A 20,643-nucleotide genomic window follows, 5' to 3' on the forward strand; every position below is an offset into this window, starting at 1 on the left:
TGAAAGTCAGGTCCCCAACATCTTGAGGTCCTGGTTCTTTCTCCAGGAGGTTTTAAATCACACTTGCACAGAAAAAAACCCCAAACCCTGAAGACTGCAGGTGATGCACAGATGGCCTATAGGTTATTCAGGGACAAGAGAGATCAATTTAAGCCTCTAGATTATTTGAACCCACACAATTTAACTCAGCAGTTTTCCTGAAGTATACTTGAAAGAGGAACTCAGTTCCAGGTAAAACTCAAGCTGACCTCAACATTTACAAGCAACTGCACACTGGATCAGCTTCAACTGACTCAAAGATTCAGCTATACAAAAAAGCAGCTCTGGCATAGCACCACTGACCTGAAAACAGGAAATTTGAAAAAAAAAAATCTCAAAAACATGCAATAATATCAGCTGCTGATTTCCTCTAAGACATTATTTTGCAGGTAAATTGAATCATGCTCTGTCTGCAATCAGTGCACACCACAGAGCAATAAATGCTACATCCAGCACGGGGCAGCTGCACCAGTGAAAATGAACCCAGTCATAAGATGCAGCCATCAAGGTACTGAGGGTAACCTATCTGTATTTGTTTCCTTTCTTTGTTTTCAAAGGGAAACAGACATGCACTTAATTATCTTCCCATTCCAAGCCCAATTAGAGCCAGTTAGATGTTAAGTACTATTGAAGTGAAACCGGAGGATTGAGTTTCTATCTGTTCTGTTAATGCATACCTGGAAAGTGTCTTGTCTTCTCTCTTAACCTATTCTCCAAGAATGAAAGGCACAACTTGTGTGACACATTTCTGCTGTGTTGACTGTCTTTTGATGCAGGGGAGGCCACAGCAAGTTGTAATAAAAATGCTTTGGGCAGGAGACTATTAGGGAAGACAACAAAAATCATATGTTCTCCATGGCAGGAAATCTGCAGCAATTCTCCTCAAATAGCTTTTGGAATTGACTTGGATGTGTTTCCATAATCTGTTTGCAATGTCCTCCACCTTTTCTTTGGTTGAGGTCACAGCAGAGTATCTCGACAGTCCAAGCAAGCTGCACCTTTGTATTATCTTCAAGCATGGACAAATATCCCACTCCAGGTGGATATCCAGGTGTAAATCCTTGCAGGCTACAGGGGCCTGTAGACCCCAGGTCCCCACTTCTACCACAGACTTTCACCTTGGCTGGGCTCCAAGTCCCAGACACAACTTTGAAGCCTTGGTGCTGCCCAACTGGAATGATGCCACACATGCCATGACACAACCTGTGATGCCACAAACTGGCCTCAGTTTCAAGTCCAGATACAAAAAATAAAAAAGAATTTCAGTGCTACCTGGCATATTCAGGAAATTCTCATTTATTTGAAAAATTCATATTTTTTTTAGAATTTCCCATATCACTAAGTTTATATAATTGAGAAGACTACCTCCATCAAAAATGTCAGATTTTGATATAACTCCCATTTACTTTCAGAAACATACAAAATGAGCAATTTTTCATATTCTTTTGCCAAAAGCTGCTAAAAGGAATTCTCCAAACACTTCAAAGTTGCTTCCAGATGGAGGCCAACCCATGAGAAACTCCATCCAAATGACAAATGTTTTTAAAACTTATCAAATGACTCAGTTGCAGGAGATGTGCTCAGGTCCTCACAGGCAGAGTTTCCTGTGCGCTGAGTTGCAGATGAGCTTTGCTGGTGGCACTCAGTGCAATTTGCTGCTCCTGTTTGTGCATTCTATGAAGCAGTGCCCATAATCCAGTCAGAAACAAGAGCCTGAGGAACTTGTCAGCTTCCCTGGCAGCTCCAATCCTGTGGCAGCAGCAGGTCTGAGCTGATCATTTCTGTTCAGGGGCATTAAGGCACTGAGTGGTTATGTGGGTCAGACAGCAGCGGCTTCCTTCACTTCCCAGTTTAAGGGGAAATGTAAGTGCTCCTCTTCCTATGATATTTACAGGGTTTCACTCTCTTTTCTCCTCTCTGAATTCTCTGCAGAACCTTACAAGCATGCCAGCCTTTTCCTCAGCTCTGCTCCCAAGATCCAGAGGCTTCTGCAGATTAAGTCCATCACATCATTATTCACCCCATCACATTCTCCTACCAATTAAACTCTTTAAAAAGACCCTTTTTGAATATAATAACAAAAAAAACCCCAACACTTCCATTTGATCCATCTAAATCCACATTCAGCCCAAATCAAATCCAACCTTTCCTCAAAGCTCTCAGCAAATATATCTCCCAATAATAAATGATGGCAAAATTTCAACCTTCTGCTCAGCCCAGGCTGTTGGTGAATGTGGTAAATCCTGCTTGGCTTTTGGGAGAGGGTCACTGCCAGCATCACACAGTGGCCAGCCACCAGCTGAGCTCATCACAGCAATTCAGGGAGATGGGAAAAACAAGAAACAGAGAGGGAAGGGGGGCTGCTTGCTTCTTGTAAAGATTTTAGTGTTGTCCCCAGAAACACAGAGATGAAAAAAGCACATCTGGAAAACATCTTGCAAAACACTACGTGGAAATTACAGCAAAAATAGTATTAACAACATTAACTTCCACTCTTTCATTAGAGTAGCTCTTAAAAATCCTCTGTCCTCCTCCCAGAGCTCAAAGAACCAGCTCAGCTATGAAGTAACAATAATCCAGTAAGACACAAGTGTGCCATGCTGCAGAGTCCCTTTAGTGCAAGGGAAATTCAAATGCTTCCCTCTGCTAACCCAGAACTGGGATAGAGACAGAACATTTCCACCATCTGCCCACCACCATGAGAGAGAGCTAAGATGGAAAGAAGTCTGCTCTGCCCATCTCTCATCTCTGAGAGATGATTAAATGCTAATTAATAGAAATGAGCCTAAAGAAGTAACATCATGCAAAATAAAAATGGCTGTACAATATCTGTCATCTGCTCCCCACAGTCACTTCCGAGTCCTGTATTTTATTCTAAAGATTCAGTCCCAAGGTTTGCAAGGCACTGAGATCAGCAGGGCTGAAAAGTGCAAATTTGGTGGCTGCAGAAGGGACTCAGCACTACAGCAAAGCCAGCATCTCTCTAACAAGCATCACTGAGCTTAAACAGCATGTGAAAGATTGAAGGAGATGCTTCTGCAAGCTCACATGCACAAAGAGCCTTTCTAGATACTCATCTATTAACTCACTGGCACGTAAATTTGTAGGACAGTTGCAACAACAGAAGAAATGATGATAAAAATCCAGAGATGGAGACAACTAATGGTACCAGGTAACCTAATTTCCCTCCCTGACAGCACAGGGAATTGATAAATAGTCACAGAACCAGAGATAAAATCAGATTATTGGATCCATTTTAAATTCCCTTGGTTTACCTACGATAATTGCCTCCGTTTCCTTGACAAGCAAGGCTGGAATGAGGCAGCATCCAAGGACTCTACTGTTGTTTTCATAGAAAAGTGCTAACAAGGCCTCCCCAGCACCATTCCCTAGAATTTATATTTACCCTGTTCAGCACACAACAGGTTGCTCAGAGCAGGAGGGAACACTAAACAGCCAAATGTTTACTACACAAACAGTGGCACTCCCCCACAGCCTCCTGCCCTTCCCTGTGGAAAACAAGGGCTCCTGCCACTGCTGGGTTATGAATGCATCCTGTGCCTTCCCAAACAGAACTGAAACAATTTCCAAGTCCCACTATCCCCCTTCACCAGTCCAAACTGACCCATTAATGTGAAAATGTCACCATCCTCAAACCACAGAACTGTCCTGATGCAAACTCCCAAGGTCAAGGAGTTGCACTTGCTGAGATGCAAGCACAGCTCCACAAACAGAAAAGAAGGAGGATTAAGCCAACAGTAAAATCAATTATTCCATTAAACGAGGTGTAAAATGTTAATTTGTACCAAAACCACACAATTTTCAGAACATGAAAAATCCCAGTCAAAACCCCACTAAACTAAACCAAGCTGTGTACATGTCCCAAGAAGGAATTTACGAAGCTGACTGGAGTTATGGTTTCAAACACCATCTAGCCTTCTTTGTTGTTGTTTTTAAAAATCCAGTCATTTATTTAGCCAACAGAATTCACCTTGGGCTATGCTTACTAGAAAACACCATTATCTTTAATCTTTCATGTATATCATTATGAGAACAGAGCAGGGAACAACTGACTTAAGGAGGCAACTGCATGAGGTCTGTGCTGAACAATGAAGCACTTCAAATCTGTGTTGATGGGGGGATTCTGGGCATTTTTGAGAGCTTGGGGTTTTTTGGGGTTTCAGGTAACTACATATGAGTAATAACACTTATTTCTAAAAGTATAGCAATGTTGAATTTGCAATCAAATGGAACCACCAAGAGATTGAGCAATCTAAACCACATGGGAAAGCTAAAAATTTCCCAAAATATTTCCTCTAAAACCATCTGCTAACATATATTTTAAAAGAATTAAAAGAAAAGAAATACAGGCATGGTAAGAGGTATTAAAAAGACCAGGAACATGCAGGGATCAATGCAGAAACATTGGAAAGAAGATTTGGGGAGAAAACCAGTTATTTCAGCAACCCAGCTGGATACATATAGGGGAGATGAGTAATGCCACTAGTAACTCAAAGGGACACGCAGATTTAATCCCACATTGTAATGCAGAGCTCAGATGGCTGCATTTGAGGATGGGTCAGGAGTTGAGCCATAAATCTGTGTTCCCAAGCAGGCTGCCATACTCACTCTCTGTCTCAGTCATTTCCTGGAAAACAGCTCTGTGAGCCCCTGGCATGGCAGGGAAGTGCCCCCTCCACCCTCCTGCCACAGCGGGAGCTGTCTGCCCCAACAGCAGAGCCACTCCCAGCACCCACAAGTGATCTCCTTTTGGGGGAGTTCTGAGAAGATGAAAATGGTGAGGAGGCACTTTAAATCACTCACCAGGAGCTCCCCCACCTCCCATGCCAGAGGGGCACTGAGCCCATCACCCTTCATGGGGCCATCTCCAGACCCCCGACCTCCACACCAGTGACACCACATTCCCAGAGGAGCTGGCTAAAAGAAGAGGAATCGTATGAAAACACACAATTTCCACCTTTTTTAAAATCACAGGCCCTGCTGTGGCCTCACAACCAAGCAACACTCACCTGCCCCACCTCTCTCCTGCCCCTTTCCAACTTCCAAAGGGTCACACCAGGAGGCACAGGTCTATTTTCAAGGCAATAAAAACTCAGAAAACCAAACTACCACCACCTATGAGTGGGTACCTTAGCTCTGATTTTGTCACATAGCCAAAGACAGGCCAAGTTCTAAGAACCTAATGTAGTGCCCAAAAACTTTGGAAGATGCTCTTCAGATCAGTGACCCACCTTGGAATGTTATCTAAATGGAAACTCTATTTACACGCGTTTATGACACTAACTGACAGCAAGAAAACCCCATTCCAGCAGGACAGCACACACAAAGCACTCATTTGAGCGCCAAGTGTCTCACAGGGCCTGGGATCAGAAAATAATCACTTTGCTACGGTGCCTATTTGGGGCAACAACAAACTTTGCATGGAAGATAAGACCCATTTTCCTCAGCCATATAACTTTAAGGACAATTGCATGCCCCCTTAAAGCTCTCTCCCAAAACACATTGAGGCAGGCAGTTAATTTGGTAACAAAACATATTGAGAAGGCTACAGTGAAATATTAATTATACACATGTTTTAAGACCAAAGGTTACTTAAGTACTAGACAAATACAAGGGACTGAGGGGTGCTTCAAGGTTTCTCTCTCCTATAAAAAATTCACTTAGAATTCTAATTCAAAATTCATTTTCTCTTAAAAACAAGACAGGCTCTAACTCGGATTTCTATGCAAGCAATTTATGATACCCAAAAGGAAAAAATAAAAATAGCTAACAGCCAAGCAAAGCTTTTATCACCTTTTTTTTAATCTGCTAGTTCCAAACCCGATGCATTCAGTATACAATTCTGATTAGGAAAAAAATAGCTGTTGAATTTTTATTACTCCATCCCTTAAGGACCAAAAGCGGTAACCTTAGGCATTTAATGTGTTCTATGAATAACAATACCTATGAGCACACAAAAAGCTTGTTATCTCTGTTTATGGAATTTTTTTACCATGTTGATACATTTACAGAAAGAAGCTGGGAAGTAAGGTGAGGGGGAGGAGAAGAAGCTATCAAAATAACAAGTTACATTAAACAAAACCTATTTGGAAAGGAACAAGCTATGCAGTATGAAATTTGAATGAACTGTGTCTCCCCATTATGATCCTACAGCTCCCATGAAATCTGTGCAGCCTCATTTAATGCTCATACTAAAAGCCTTCACCTATACACATCTGTCCCACAAATACAAATGCAATTCATATTCAAGCCTGACAAAAAATCACTTGTTGGGGGAACATGCTGCGTACACAGACTTTCTTATTTTATAAACAATGTGAAGCACACAGGAGTCGTTCACAATGGTTCAGAACAGCTCACTGGATGCTAAGAAGCATCTTCTCCCCACTGCCTCACATCTGTAACCACCTGACCCACCAGGCAAAGGGTTGCCACCACAGACCACCCTGCTACAGGATGAGTTTCTGCCCCGTGCTGTATCACAGCTCCATTCCCACAGCTAGGAAAAAACCCCATACAAACTGCAGCTAAGCAACACAGAGCTTTCTCCTTCAGAAATCAGCTTACAACCTCTCCAAAAAATGTGGGAAAGCCGTCAGAATAAAAATTTACAAACCAGCCATTTGTGGTGCTGGCATGGTTTCCTTCTGGTATTTAGCCCAGTCCAAGAAAAAAAATTAAAATAGTTCCTCCAATAGAATCCTTCCCATATTTTCAGCTCAGAGAATTCACAAGGACTCAAGTTGAGTTACACTGACTCTGGAGCCAGCAGATTCTAAAAGAGTACAAAAATCACCCCAGAAAATAATGGTGGGGGGGTTTGAGGGAAGTCCATACATCCCTCAGCTCTCAAGCTTGACTGAAAAAAACAAAATGAGCATACAGCCAGAGTATGCCATGTTTTTGCTCTCCTCATGGCATCCTGCTCCAATTTATTCTAAATGGATTCAGAGCCCAGAAAGAGGACAAAAATATGAATTAGCTTTTGTTCTTCCTTTTAGCACAGAAGAACTGATAAAGACTTAGAATCTGCTGTCAAATCCTCTGGACCTTTACCAAATCCTTTGCTGTCTTCTCCCACTGACACCTGCCTATGTCCCTTGGCTGGTGCCTTGAGAAACCAGATGCAACAGCAAGCATGATTCTTCATTCTCCTTTGATCATGGCTGCAGGATTCTGTCCCCAACCATTGATTTCCTCTTCCTTCTCCAGGCTCAAGGAAGAGGACAAACAGAGACTCTGGAGGCCATCGAGTGTTAAGTAACTGGAAGAGTGGGCCATGCCCTTGGAGAAGATCAGGAGACACAGGAGCCTGACCCACAGCTCAGAGGAAAAGAATTCACAGCAGAGCATCCCACCAGCACAACTGTGTTGCTGGAGCCCATTTCCTGGGTTCTGACAGAGCCCAGCCCGAGCTCAGCTGTGTCATTTAGCCCACGAGGTCCCAGCTGTCAACCTGGCCTGGCATCCTGACAGCCTCCAGCACAAATGCCCTCGGCCAGCTGCTTGGCTCAGGGTACAATTCTCTCTTTTTAAATGAGATTAGCGTTGGTGAAATGTGCTAGCTCAACGGGCATGCTGATCTAAGCCCTCTGTTTATTCGGGCTGCAGCAGATACAACGATCACTTAAAAAAAAAACAAAAGACACGATTTTAAAACATGCCATGAATTCGCTTGAGCTCCTGCAGTTGCTCACTCATCACAGCATGAAGAGGGGTTTCTTACAGATCTGCTGAGAACTGAGGACTGGAAAGGATGAATCTTGAAACTGTGGTAAGTATATAAACTTAGCCACCTACCTCCTTGAGACTAATGTGAAGAATCTACTTGCCAACAAAAAACCCAACAGATAATTCTGGCTTCCTATCCACTTCAGTCATCAGACACCTCTGCTGCCACCAAGATTATTAAAAAAGAAGGGGGGGGGATATGTTAAATATCGGGGGGGGAGGGTATGAGGGAGCCAATAACACCGAGGTACTGCCATAAGTACGGATAAACAAAAATGTGTTTTGGTTATGCTTAAAAAAAAAAAGCCTATGAAGTTAAAGTTGAAAGAGCTGAAGTCCGATGTTCACTGTAAGGATGTCAAACGTTATTGCCATGAATAAGCAATTCTTTGTTTAGAATGCCTCTTTAAGCAGAAAGATGAAGATTTGAGTCAGTGTGTTTCACAGGCACTTTCCACAGCGCAGAGCTACCAAGGGAGAGAGCACAACCAGCTCCCCCGGTTAGGAAGTGACAAATGCGCCTCAGCGCGCGGTGCCGATGGTGCGCGGAGCAGGTCCCTAACTGCACACAGCGGGGCCATTATCGTGTGCTGTCACCGTGTGCCATTAAAAGGTCTTTAACCTGCCGATGGCCGCCGCGATGCGCGGCTGCTGCCGGGGATCTGCTGACTAACAGGCCGGGGCGCTGCGAAAACCTCCAGCCCCCGGAGGGGGCCTGGAAAACACGGCCGGGCCGTGTCAGGCAATCGCGGCAACTCAATTAATGCATCTGGGTCAGGAAAATGGTTTGCGGGAGCCTGAGCCCGGTTACGAAACGCGGGTACCGCGGCCGGGGCTCGGGCAGCCCCCGCTGCGCGCAGGTACCGGGGGGGCTCGGGCGGCATCGCCCGCGGAGGGACGGGGATGCGGCGGGGACACGGTCCTGGCGGTGGGGACACGGTCCGGCGGTGGGGACACGGTGTCCGGCCGGCCAGGGGGGCGGCGGGGAAGGGACAGGCTATGCAGGCTCTCGGGGAGACCCCTGCAACTTTCCCCCACCGGGGTTCGGGGGGATGTGCTCGCCGCGAGAGGAGGCAAAAGCCATCATTTTTCATACATGGAAATGTGTGTATATATATGTGTGTGAGCTCATATATATGTGTGTGTGTATGTGCATGCAGATCTGTATCCGGCGGACATGCCCCGTCCCCGCTCGCCCGGCCGTGCCAGCCCGGCCGAGCCGCGCTGCGGAGCCCCCGGTGCCCCCCGCCCCGGGCAGGTGGGGCCGGGGGTGCCGGGCCGTGCCCTGCGGTGCCCTGCGGTGCCCGTGTGCCCGCGCCGCGCCGAGCCGCACTCACCCAGAACACGAAGGAGTAGATGATGAGGAGGGTTTTCAGACACGTTATCACGGGTTTGGTCTCCATTCTCCTCGATGCCATAATACTGAGATCCCGGCTGCAGGCTGGGCGCGGGAGGAGGCGGAGGAGGAGGGAGGGAAGGGGGAGGGAGAAGGGAGCGGGGGGGCGGAGGGAGGTGAGCTCAGCGCCCGGCTGCCGCGGCCGGGCTCACCGCGCCTCCTGCTGCCGCCCGGGGACCCCCGCCCGGGCACGGGGCTCCAACATCGCCTGCCGGCGGCGGCCGCAGGGGTGACATTTATCTCAGGGATGGGGGGAGTTGAGGTTTTGAAAGATGAGGTGAAGGACACCCCCCGGCCGCTCCGTTTTCTCGGGGAGATGCTCGGAGGCGTTGCTTGGGCTGCTCAGGGGTTTGGGGATGGAGGCGCTGCACGGTCGGAGCTGCAGAGGGAATTGCCCGCACGGGAGAAAACATCCTTCAGTGTCACGATTAAAATGTGTGTTCCTGCAAGCTTCAAAGGTCTGGAGACCACAGCAAGGGCAAGTAGCACGGTTTTGACGGGGCTCTGGTTACGGCCACGCAGTCTGGCTGAGCAAGGCTGTACCTAAGAGCAAGAGCTCTGCACCGAAGCCATTTGAGGGGCAGGGGCTCCCCCAGCTCTCCGCCTGTGCCGTGCCTCTTCTGCAGCTCTAGTGCAGGTGACTGTGTGGAACTGTAAGAGCTGTGACCTATGGACGGTGCCTTACAAGAGCCTGGCCCCTGGCCTTGGCTTCTTGTCAGCCTCGAATGTGAACTCTATGCTAAAACTACTCTGGACATTGAACCCCAGCTATACTGATCAGAAACCTCACACTTCTATTTCTTTGAGATCCTCGGCTTTAGCTGGAACAGAGCTGAGTGACAGCTCAGCCCGGAGAGGGCACACAGCTCCCGAGAGAGCCTGTCCTTCGTCCTTGTCACCGCAGCCACCACTGGGGAATCCAGCAAGGGATGGACAGCAGGGAAATAACCGAGCTGGTCTGGGCATGGAAAAGGAGCTGATCCTGCAGAGCCCTGGCAGCAAAGCAGTGGAGTGGGAATAAAAAAGGCTTGTGGGCTGGCTGCCTCCAGGAGCAGCATGGCCAGAATGAGGGCACACATGTGCCTTGGCAGCCCAGGCTGCTGTGCCAGGACCGGGGGCAGGCACAGAGGGGATGCCTTCGGGGTTTTTTCTGTAGTTCACATTTTGGGGGAGGTTATGTGTGCAGGGGAGTGGAGCACTGTGTCCCTCCTGAGTGGCGTGGCTGCGCACAAAGCAGGGATCTGAACCATGCCTTTAACTGCATTAAAATCAAAACAAAGTCAACACTAAACAGTGAATCTCCTCAAGCTACAAAAATAATGTAGTTGGTGCAGCTGAGACATATCAAAGTGATGAAACAGCCCTTGCCATTCAAGAGACAGTGTTTGAAAAACAGAGTGAGAAAAAAATGGTTCCTGAGCAAGTGCTTTTGTAATATGCAGAAGTTTTGCCATGAAGACTGATGCAGGATTTTGCTGGGTTTAACTTATGACTTTTAGAGCTGTAAGCCTACTGTTTCCCAAAACAAAGGCATCTAAAAGATGCTTGGAGAGGGAGTATTCTGCAGGAGATATGGGGTTTTTTTTTAAGCAATCACCACTTTTGTGGAAAATTCAGATGACAGGTGCATAAATCTTTATTGGCTTGGCCATTAAAATGTAAATAAGTGCACTAACTGCAAAAAATTGTATTGACACTAACAACAGTTATAAATATTCACTGTACAAAAATTACACGAAGATTTTTGACAGAAAATAGCTCCAAGCTGGAGAATTCTCTTCCTTCCTCTCACACATGGGCTGTAGAAAGATAAATGCTGCTGTCACAGCCCAGGGGACAGCAGCCATTTATTTCAGTAGCTGTGGTTATATTTCCCCTCCCCTTCAGGTGTTTTTAAGAAAGCACAAAACAAACTATAATATCAATCAGAATGGATATTTTGGTAGATGCTGATTTTGACAGAGACTCACATTTTCTGCCAATAGCATGTGATTTTAGGTCACTCTGTCCCATAGTGCCTAATTTGGGATACATCCCCTGAGTCTTCTCAGAAGGATGTGTTGGGGATCTAAACTGAATGAGTGCCTACAAAGCTTCCCTTGACAGTGCTGTTAAAGCTCATAGGATTTTGCACCAGGGAACCAGAGAGAAAACAGAGGTACAAGAAGAAAAGCCCACACCAGGAAATACAGCTCCTTTCTTCACAAATGTCAGGCCTGGAGGGGATGATGTCCTGAGAACTGAGAAACAGAGGCTCCATGATATCTCCACCTGAGCCTACAGTCTTCTCACCAGGCTGTCTTTGGAGGAACTCTGAGTTCCTTTTTGGCATGCAGTCAAGGAGGATATACTTTATTGGATGTAGATGCAAATTTTGGATTAAAAATGAGAATGTCTGAACAGAGCTGAACAAAAATCTACCTGATTACAGCAAATACCATTAAAATATGACAAGAGCACCGAGCCATCAAACATTTTAGGCTTAAATGGAAATACTGAACAACTGCTAGCCTTTGTGTGTGGCTTGGAAACACATCTACCTTTTAAAAATATTTTTATCATAGTTTTGCAGATTTGGGAGGGCAGATTCTCAAGTATTACTTGAACAAAATCAAAGCGAGCCTTTCTAAAGCAAAATACATTTTCAGTTCCGTAATCCACATTTGCAAAGTTGGGAACATAATTGCTCTTCACATCTCCTCACAGAGAGAACATTCTTGTAGTTATTCTAAACAGGACATTTTTGCCTAACTGTGTCATTTGAAAAATATTTCTTTAAAACACTGGCAGTTTGCAGGGGTTTCTTCTACAATCTATAAGCTTGTATTGCTTCATAATGAACAGGGAATATCCTGTCTTAATAAGTCTCTTTGCAAAGCATTGGTCTAGAAGGAGCTCCTTCATCCCTTGGCAGAGCATTGAAAGTGAAAATGAGGACTTCCATCCTTACCTGAAGCTGAGCTTGACTATTTGATGGGTAAATAACTACTTTCTGGGGGTAGTGGTGGAAAAATGTAAAGGTCTCACACCCTTCTGCAATTACAGCAGGTGAGAAAGGTGGTGCTTTGTTCTGTTCATGCCCATTCTGGCCTTTCACAGATTTGCTGTGGTGCTGTTCAATGTAAAGGCAGCAACCTCTGCTATCCTTTATTGGGCATTCAGGCTTATAGTCCACACTCACTTCATCCTCCCTGGAGAGCTGAGGTTTGAGGGGTTTTTGTCCTTTTCCATTCCCCTTATCTCCATGTGACCTGCCAGTGGCTGTCCTCAGCTGGCAGAGCCTGCATCACTCTGTTGCAGAGTAACCACAAATTTTGTGGCAAAATGCAGGAAGCAGGAGGAAAACTAAGTGTCTGATACTTTTGCTGCAGTCACGGGTCACAGGTGAGTTCAGACAACTCTGTACAGGTCCCACTGACACCTCTGCATCATGCATCATTCAGCTCTAAAAAAGCAGAGCTCTCACTCACACAGCAGCCAGTTTGTCACATGGCTGGTGGCACATTTGTCACGTGGCTGGTGGCTGCATGCTTTTGGCAGATGCATCAGTAGGACCAAGCTGCCAAGCCCAGGCCCCAAAGTGTGTTTTCTAAAGATGCCTCAGTCTTTATAGGTCCCCAAGGAAGAAATGTGGGGTACAAAACCAGTGCCAGAGAATGATTTGCCAGAAAAGAGCCTGTAAGGAGATGAATGTAGTGTTGACAAAGTCAACCAAGGTATTTCCATTTACCACAACTTGGAAAGAAAGGTCCAGTCTCCTGCAGCACAGGCATAAGGGAGCACACACAGACATCAGCTTCAGAGTTTGGCAACACATATGAGTTAGGATGAAATTCATATTCAGCACTGATTCAACATAAAGGGCTCATGGGATGGCTCTGCAGTATTGAGATCACGCTGCTGACCCTGATGGGCAGCAGTACCTGTTTGCAGAGGAAGTAGCAATGTTAGGAAACTTTCTTAAACCTATTAAGAAGGTCTTTAAGATGGTTTGTAGGAAGCACCTCCTGCTTTATGGATGATGCTCAGTTTATGCTCTAATGTTAGGCCAAAAAGAGATGTCCTTTATCCCATTTCCCTTCAGAGCAGGCATGTAATATCTGGCTTTTATCAGGAACTTGATACAAATAACCTTTTCATAACTCTTTATATTTCTCAGATATAGATTTAGAAGGGAAGTTTATAGCTGTTTTGTAGGCAGGTATTTCTCATGACTTGTGATGACTTTCCTGATTACTCCAAAGCTTTGTGAAGTGTCCTCTTGAAGGGAATGGAACAGAAATACATTTGTGACTAAGCATAACTAGCACAACAGGATAAATTAAGATCATCAGCATTTACAGAGGGAGAGTGGAGGACTTGGAAAAGATAAGAGGTCAGAGAGCAGAAAAATACACAAAGGGCATATAAACACACAAAGAGCAGGTCTATGTTATTTTAGGAGAAGCATTATTACATCTCCAGATGATGGGAGTTTTGACACACAGCAAGAAGAATGGAGCCATACAATTTTATTATCTTCATCTTTAGCAATAAAGTGACAATTAACCCTGCACATTTGCCAAGTCACTCAAATTGGTTTGTCACGCTGTATTTTCTCTGTTTTTTCTTTACTTTGTAGTTATAAGTAACAACACCAGATTCTCTCTTGTGTATCCCTGGAATACCTGGACATTTTCTTAAGGTCAGTAGATAATTTACAATAATCCTTGAAGGAACTGGATAATTTCTTCTTCTGGAAGGATCAATGTGAGGGGCCAAGAAACACCTATGAGGTCCCCCTCCTCCATGGTTTTCAGTTATTTGCTTCTGTCAAGGAGTGTGGTTAGGCTGCACTGGGTTAAACTGTGAATGCCAAAGCATTCAGTACTGCTTGTATTTTCCTCCTTCTCCTTTTTTGCCTGTGCCATGATTTGTTTCCACTAGATTTCTCTCTTGTCTGCCCTGAAGCAAAAGCAGGCAGAGCTCAGCCTCTTCTCCAGTGCTGGCAGAAGTTACCCATTGTCATGGCTGGTCTCTGAGAGTTTGCATAAGAAACAGGGGCAGGAGAGCAAATCCCAGCTTTTCTGGTCTGCAGCAATCCCCCAGTGGGACAGACACAGGCTCCTGGCTGACATGGGAACATCTGGCTGAATATTGTGTGGTGTTTTCTGGGCTGGGTAAGACTCTGGTCAGCCTGGCGCCTGCAAGGACCTGCCAGGCCCTGGACCTTGGCTCTGACAGCAGCCACAGGTGGCACAGGGGGAGGACCTTGACATCTTGCCTGGAGTGCTCCTACTCTTGTTGCCCCAGCTGCAGACTCTGGATTTTTTCTGTCAGCCATAAGAGTGTTCACAGCCTTTCAGCAGAGACTGCTCCAGTTTGGAAACAGGTTTGGGAAAACTTCGTTTTCCCCTGAGGCTTGCTTTTCCTTGTATGCGTCTCAGGTCGAGTTCCAGAGGAAAGGAAACCATAACCTAAGTCTTGGAAAGGGAATTCTGGATGTCCTCAGCTTATGGACAGTGGGATGGGGAAAGCTCAGGAGCGAGACAGCTGATGGATCATGGCCAACATGGGTGCTGCTGAGGGAGGTCAAGGTGTGGAATGTGATAATCCAGTGTGAAAAGCACCACAGAGGCTATGGGAACACCCAGAGCTCTTTAGTAAATAGCCATGCTCAAGGTAAAATTAGTATATAATCATAAAATTAGTATATAATCATAAAATTCGTATATAATCATTGTGTACATATCATAATCATATCATGTACACAATGAAAGGAATTGGAGGTACACAGCATGGATTTTGATCCAATGTGTTTTCTCTCTATGTGGTGTCTAATTTTCCTTCTCTGCCTCTAAACAATGGCTCCTCTTCTTCTCTTCAAAAAATGAGATGATTGATTTTTAAAGCTGCCATGTATCTAACAACAATTTGCTAGTGATGAAAAGAGAGAAAATAACAACAAAATTGTAGCATGTTTTAGTAAATAGAATTATGCTGTATCAAGCAGTAACATTTAAAAACCAATTCATTACAGGTAAAGTGTAGGACAACAAATCTTAAAACAACCAAAGAAACAAGACTGATACTTGGAGCACATCCTGTGCCCACATCAGTGCCAGTGCAGGCAAAGTTCTTGTTTTTCAAAGACAGCCTTGTGGCATGCAGGTATCTCTTACATGAGCACACAAAAGCTCTGGCTCTAGCCCAGAGGCCCAGCTGCCCATTGTGGAGCAGATTCCTTCCCTGTGATGCTGGGGAATGGAGCAGGACTGCTCACTCAGACCCTGCTTGTTTCTTGCCTCAGCTGGGAGGTGGACTAGAGCAGCTCTGCTTCCCTTGTGCAGGATTTTCTTGCTTTGTGCCCACATCCCTTCCTTCTGGAGGAGCAATCTGTTCCCTGGAGCCACCCACTGCTTGTCCCTGTCAGCTCCCTCAGTGAGCAGCCTCCTTTCCTCCCCAGCCGTCCAGAAATTCCCTGAGCCTTTGGGTGAGGAGCTCTGCTCCTCTAAGACACATTTGTGCCTCAATTTGTGCCAGTCTGCCAAGCACAGCCTGTCTGACCCTGAGCACACCCTCCTGATCCTCCTGGGGTTTGGACTGCTTGGGCTTGGGGCCAGCTGAGGTGAGGGCTGCAGGTGTCCCATCTTGAATCAAGCCTTTGGGAAAGCTCTGTGAGAAGCCTTGGTGGAGATGGAAGTGCTGCCCTTCTCTCTGGAGGAGCAGGGCACTCTCCTGATAATGCTGCAGCCACATTGCAGCCATGCCTGTGCTCCAGCTGGCCACCCACCCGAGATGGACTCAGGTCAGGGAATGCAAGAAGCACACACAGCTCGTTCACAAAGCCTCTCTGGCACTGGGAGCAAAGCACCGTGTGCTGGAGCAGCAGCAGTGAAAGGAGGAGCCCCGGGCAAAGGGAGGTGCACAGGGAAAGCACCAGCACATCTTGCTTCATGCTCCTCCTATCCTCCTTATGGGCACTGTTGGATAATTCAGAGGTTTCTCTCCTCTCCTCTCCTCTCCTCTCCTCTCCTCTCCTCTCCTCTCCTCTCCTCTCCTCTCCTCTCCTCTCCTCTCCTCTCCTCTCCTCTCCTCTCCTCTCCTCTCCTCTCCTCTCCTCTCCTCTCCTCTCCTCTCCTCTCCTCTCCTCTCCTCTCCTCTCCTCCTCTCCTCTCTCTCCTCTCCCTCTCCTCTCCTCTCCTCTCCTCTCCTCCTCTCCTCTCCTCTCCTCTCCTCTCCCTCCTCTCCTCTCCTCTCCTCTTCCCCTCCCTCCCTCCCCTCCCTCCCTCCCCTCCTCCCCTCCCTCCCTCCTCCCTCCCTCCCCTCCTCCCTCCCTCCTCCCCTCCCTCCTCCTCCCTCCCCTCCCTCCCCTCCCCTCTCCTCTCCTCTCCTTTTAACTAACAGAGAAGCAAGTAGGGCTTTCCTTTTTAAGGATGCATAGTGGAGCCTGATAAAAATTTTATTGATTTATTGCCTTTGAAATCTCTGATGTCCACGTTTGTCCTAAATTGTATGTGTTTGTTAAAATTTCTTCTTTTTCTGGACAACCCCCCAGAAATATACCTGCATTAGGAACTGAGAAAAATCGTTTATTGACTCATTTGAAATATTTTTAATTATGTCACTTGTATCCAATACTCAATTTCATACAGCAAAAGAAAACATAAAAATGGGGCTGCATAAGCCTCACCACAACCACACCCTGTGGAAGTAATCTCTGAAGAACCCCTACATTGTCCACCTCTCCCTGGAGCTTCTGACCCAAGAAATCCAGGTCAGTACCAGAACATCCCATGGCATGCTGGCCTCATGGATGAGGGACACAAGTGACACTTGTGTGGAATGTCCCCTGTGGGGAAGAAGAGCTCAGCAAGGCTCTTACTCATCACTTTGGTACCTGAGAACCTGCAGGCTTTAGGAAGTGAAGTCTCTCTGACTCTTCTCTTTTTCCATTTCAGTGTTTTCCTTCCACCTTGCATTTTGCAGTCCTCTCCAAGCCCAGCCCAGCCTGCAGACCTGCACAGGATCCTTTATCCCTCAGACCCCCTTAGGGAGGTTGTCATGGCAGTTCCATGATGGAGCTATAAGGACTGCGCCAGTCACACAAACCCAAACTGTCGGGTACCTGTCACCAATTCCCCGACTTCTGGGACTCTGGCTGGGCCCTCCCAGGGGGCTCCCCTGTCAGGGGACACCCTCCTGGAGTGGTCTTGTGTCAGGAAAGAGAGATGCACTGGATTTTTTTGGTCTTCAGGTTCTTGTTTATTGTATCTTATCTAGAGTTTTGCATGCTGTCCACACCAGGCTTAGCGCACTGGAAAAGCACCACAGAAATGGCCAACAGTCTATTGTTCCAAGGTCTTTTAAGGCTAAACTATCCAATTAAGAACTGACACCTAGATGATTCTCCCTTTTAACACAATAACTGATCCCCAAAAGCCTGCAACTTTTCCACCCAATTACAAAATGCCACCCAAACCCATGGAGAAGAAGGAAGAAGAAGCATGAAGAAGAAACCCAGGACAACACCCTGTGCCCTCCATCTTGCTGCCATCCACAACATACTAAAAATCCCAAAACCTAAATTTCTCACCAAGTGACACACCTACACTACTCTCTATCATCTATTTCACACTTTTGTGGATTTATCTTGAAGTCTGGGAAACTTTCTCCATGAATGAGGGTCAAAGTCAGTGCTGCCCTGGGGGTCAGGGCACCCCAGAGCAGACAGGGAAATATTCCCAGTGCTCTGGGTTTCCACACCAAACTAGATTGTAAACTGCCTTTTACTGGGTTCTGGTGCCTTCACAAGCCCAGCAAGGGCCTCTATGATCCTCATGAATCACTGACATTGTGTTATTTCTGTGCAGGACAATGAAGACCCAGGGTGGGTGCACCAAGGAAGGGATACCATAAGGAAAGACTTCCCCATTCCCATGCAGGAATAAAAGAACCAGGCACACTTTCTGGGATGTGTTTTGATGCAGAATTTGGTATTTAGTGCCTGGATAACATTACTGACCTTCAGAGCTTTGCTGTAGTCAGTAAAGTAGTATCAAATAAAATAAAAAAGTTCTACATTTGCTTTCTCCTGAAGATCTTTCTGTCAAATTGGGTCAACTTCTAAGTAAAGCAGGAGATCGTTTTAGTCTGTCAGCATTGCAAAACTAGCCTGGTATTTGAAAATTTGAAAATTACTTGTGCTTGAAAATGATGTGGACTCTGGATTTGGCAGGCAGTACTGTTTAAGATCTAATGGTATATAATTCAAAACCTGAACCTTTCTGCTTTGCTGAACTTACCATTATTTTAGCAAATGTTTGTTTTGGTGGGGTCTTGGGGGTAATATGAGCACATGAAAGCTCCATAATGATATTTTTTCCAATACTGAAAATAAAAAATAAGCCAACATCTCCTTAGTGTTTTAAGTAGTAGCATTTGCCATCTTTATAAAAATTCTATTATAGACATGGAAACAGATCATAAAACTGCTCTGCCCAGATCTGCAGGGGAATCAAACAGATGGCAGATCCCACTGCAGTTTGGATGAAGATTTCACAGCTAGATATGCAAGAGAATAGTCAAGGTCAGTGATGAGGTGAAAACCATGCCCAGATTTTTTTCAGCTATGTGGCATGTACATCCTTCTCACACATTTAGAGGAAATGCACCAAACCCAGAAATTTTTTCACAACGAGGAGCAAATGCCCTTAGTGTAAGAGAATATTGCAACAGGGAAACCATGTGCTTGCTCAATGGTCATTTCTTAAATTAAAATTAAAACTATTTTTTCAAAATTTTTTTTGTGTATGTGCTAATATGTATTTTTTAAATTCAGTTATATCTGAAGGTGGTCATACACTAGATTGTAAATTATAGTATTTGTGAATTTTGGCAACCAAAATGATTCTCAAATAAGGGTTATTGTTATTCAATCAGTTCTGGGACCAACATGCATGTGGAATTCAGCAGATGATTTTTTTTTCCTTCATGCTTGTGTCTTTTATGCCCTCACAAATGTCTGAATTGAGAATTTATGGCTTTAAATGGAAAACTTCCTCCCTGATTTGTTGTGTTCTTTTAAAAACAAAAACCCCAAGCAATCTAGTTTGTGATATACATCAGGCTCAGCTACACAGATCTGGAGGCTGTATTTCTCTCTTGTTTATGTCATCAGTCTGGTTTTAGTTAATTTTCATTTCCAGATGTCTCTTGAGCATGTTGGGTTGATTTTTTTTTCCTGGTGGTTAACAGGATATAAATTACCTTGATAGGACAGAGCTGTTTGCTCTGTTTTACTTGTTTAATTTCTGGATACGTTTTACTAAGCCTGATCCCTCATCATCACAAAATAGATTTTACTGGCTTAGAACATAGATTTTACTGCAGTTATTTACTGGCATGAAATATGCACAACTCAGTGAAGAATCACACTTGCAGTCTGCGTGCTTGTTTTTTCTGTCATTAAAAGGGCACAAAGACCTGCTCTGGCAAGGGCTGGGCTCAGCTCTCAGAGCACTGAGGAGCACAAGGACTCCAGGGAGCCTGGCTGAAAGGACAAAGCTGTGGGAGGCTGACTCCTGCTTGCTAGGTCGGGATATCACCTAAGGTGGCAGAGGGCATGTATAACAGTGCCAAAATCAAGCTGATGAATGGCTGCATCATTGAATTTGGATGCAGAACGAGGGTCAAGTTGGGAACAGTCCAGTTCATGCCATCTAAGCAGGATGGGATCAGGGCATTTTGTAATCAACACTTATTAAGGCCCTGTTTTATTCCAAAACTACAGCCAGGGAGGCTGACTCCTACTTGCTAGGTTCGGATAACACCTGAGGTGGCTTCAGATACTAAACATGGGAGGCAAAGGTTTTAGTTTTACTCATTTCCAGTGAAAGAGGTGCTGTAGAGCAGCTTCAGACCTGCAGTGGGGTCCCTGCCAAGCAAATCACTCCTGCACTGCATCATCTTCTGCTGAATCACTTCTTGTCCTGAGGTTTCCCCCTGAGGGAGTAAAGGACACTGCCAGTGTCCCAGCAGCTCCTCCAGCTTTTTCCCTGCAGGAGTGTCTGAAGAGGGGTGTTTGGGGTGCAGGGGTGTCTCTTGTGCCTTGGTGGACTTGAGCAGAGCCCCACAGCATTTCTGCAGTTTCAGGGGGACCAGGGGTGTGGAATTGTGGGGTTATCCAATAAGGCACTGCAGCAATCCAATACTTCCCAGTGCCTTCCCAAAGAGCTGGTGCAGGGACACTCACACCTTGCACACAGGGATCCCAGGGCATCTTGTGCTTTCTGCTGGAGCCTTTGAGAACTTAAAGAGGTGAGATCCAGCAATCTTAGAAAAAGCTTGAGAACTGGTCCTCCAAGAAGAAAATCTGAGTGGCAGGGAGGGCCCCAGGTTTGTCCTGTGCTGCCATTTCCCCATTGGTAGCTAATGTTGAACTCCAGGCCATCAAAAACAATAGAAGTGCTTTTAAA

General features: G+C 45.7%; 1 protein-coding gene across 1 annotated transcript in view; it reads right to left on the minus strand.

Annotated features, from left to right (window-relative positions):
* TSPAN7 (tetraspanin 7) overlaps positions 1-9,246 on the minus strand; it is an 89,947-nt gene extending 80,701 nt beyond the window's left edge. The window contains exon 1 of the mRNA XM_030949478.1: positions 9,129-9,246. Within this exon, the coding sequence (XP_030805338.1) occupies positions 9,129-9,209 (81 nt within the window). The 5' untranslated portion in view covers positions 9,210-9,246. The remainder of the gene's footprint in view (positions 1-9,128) is intronic.
* Positions 9,247-20,643: the final 11,397 nt, after the last annotated feature.

Source organism: Camarhynchus parvulus, chromosome 1 (genome assembly GCF_901933205.1).
Source record: "Camarhynchus parvulus chromosome 1, STF_HiC, whole genome shotgun sequence".
NCBI lineage: Eukaryota > Metazoa > Chordata > Aves > Passeriformes > Thraupidae > Camarhynchus > Camarhynchus parvulus.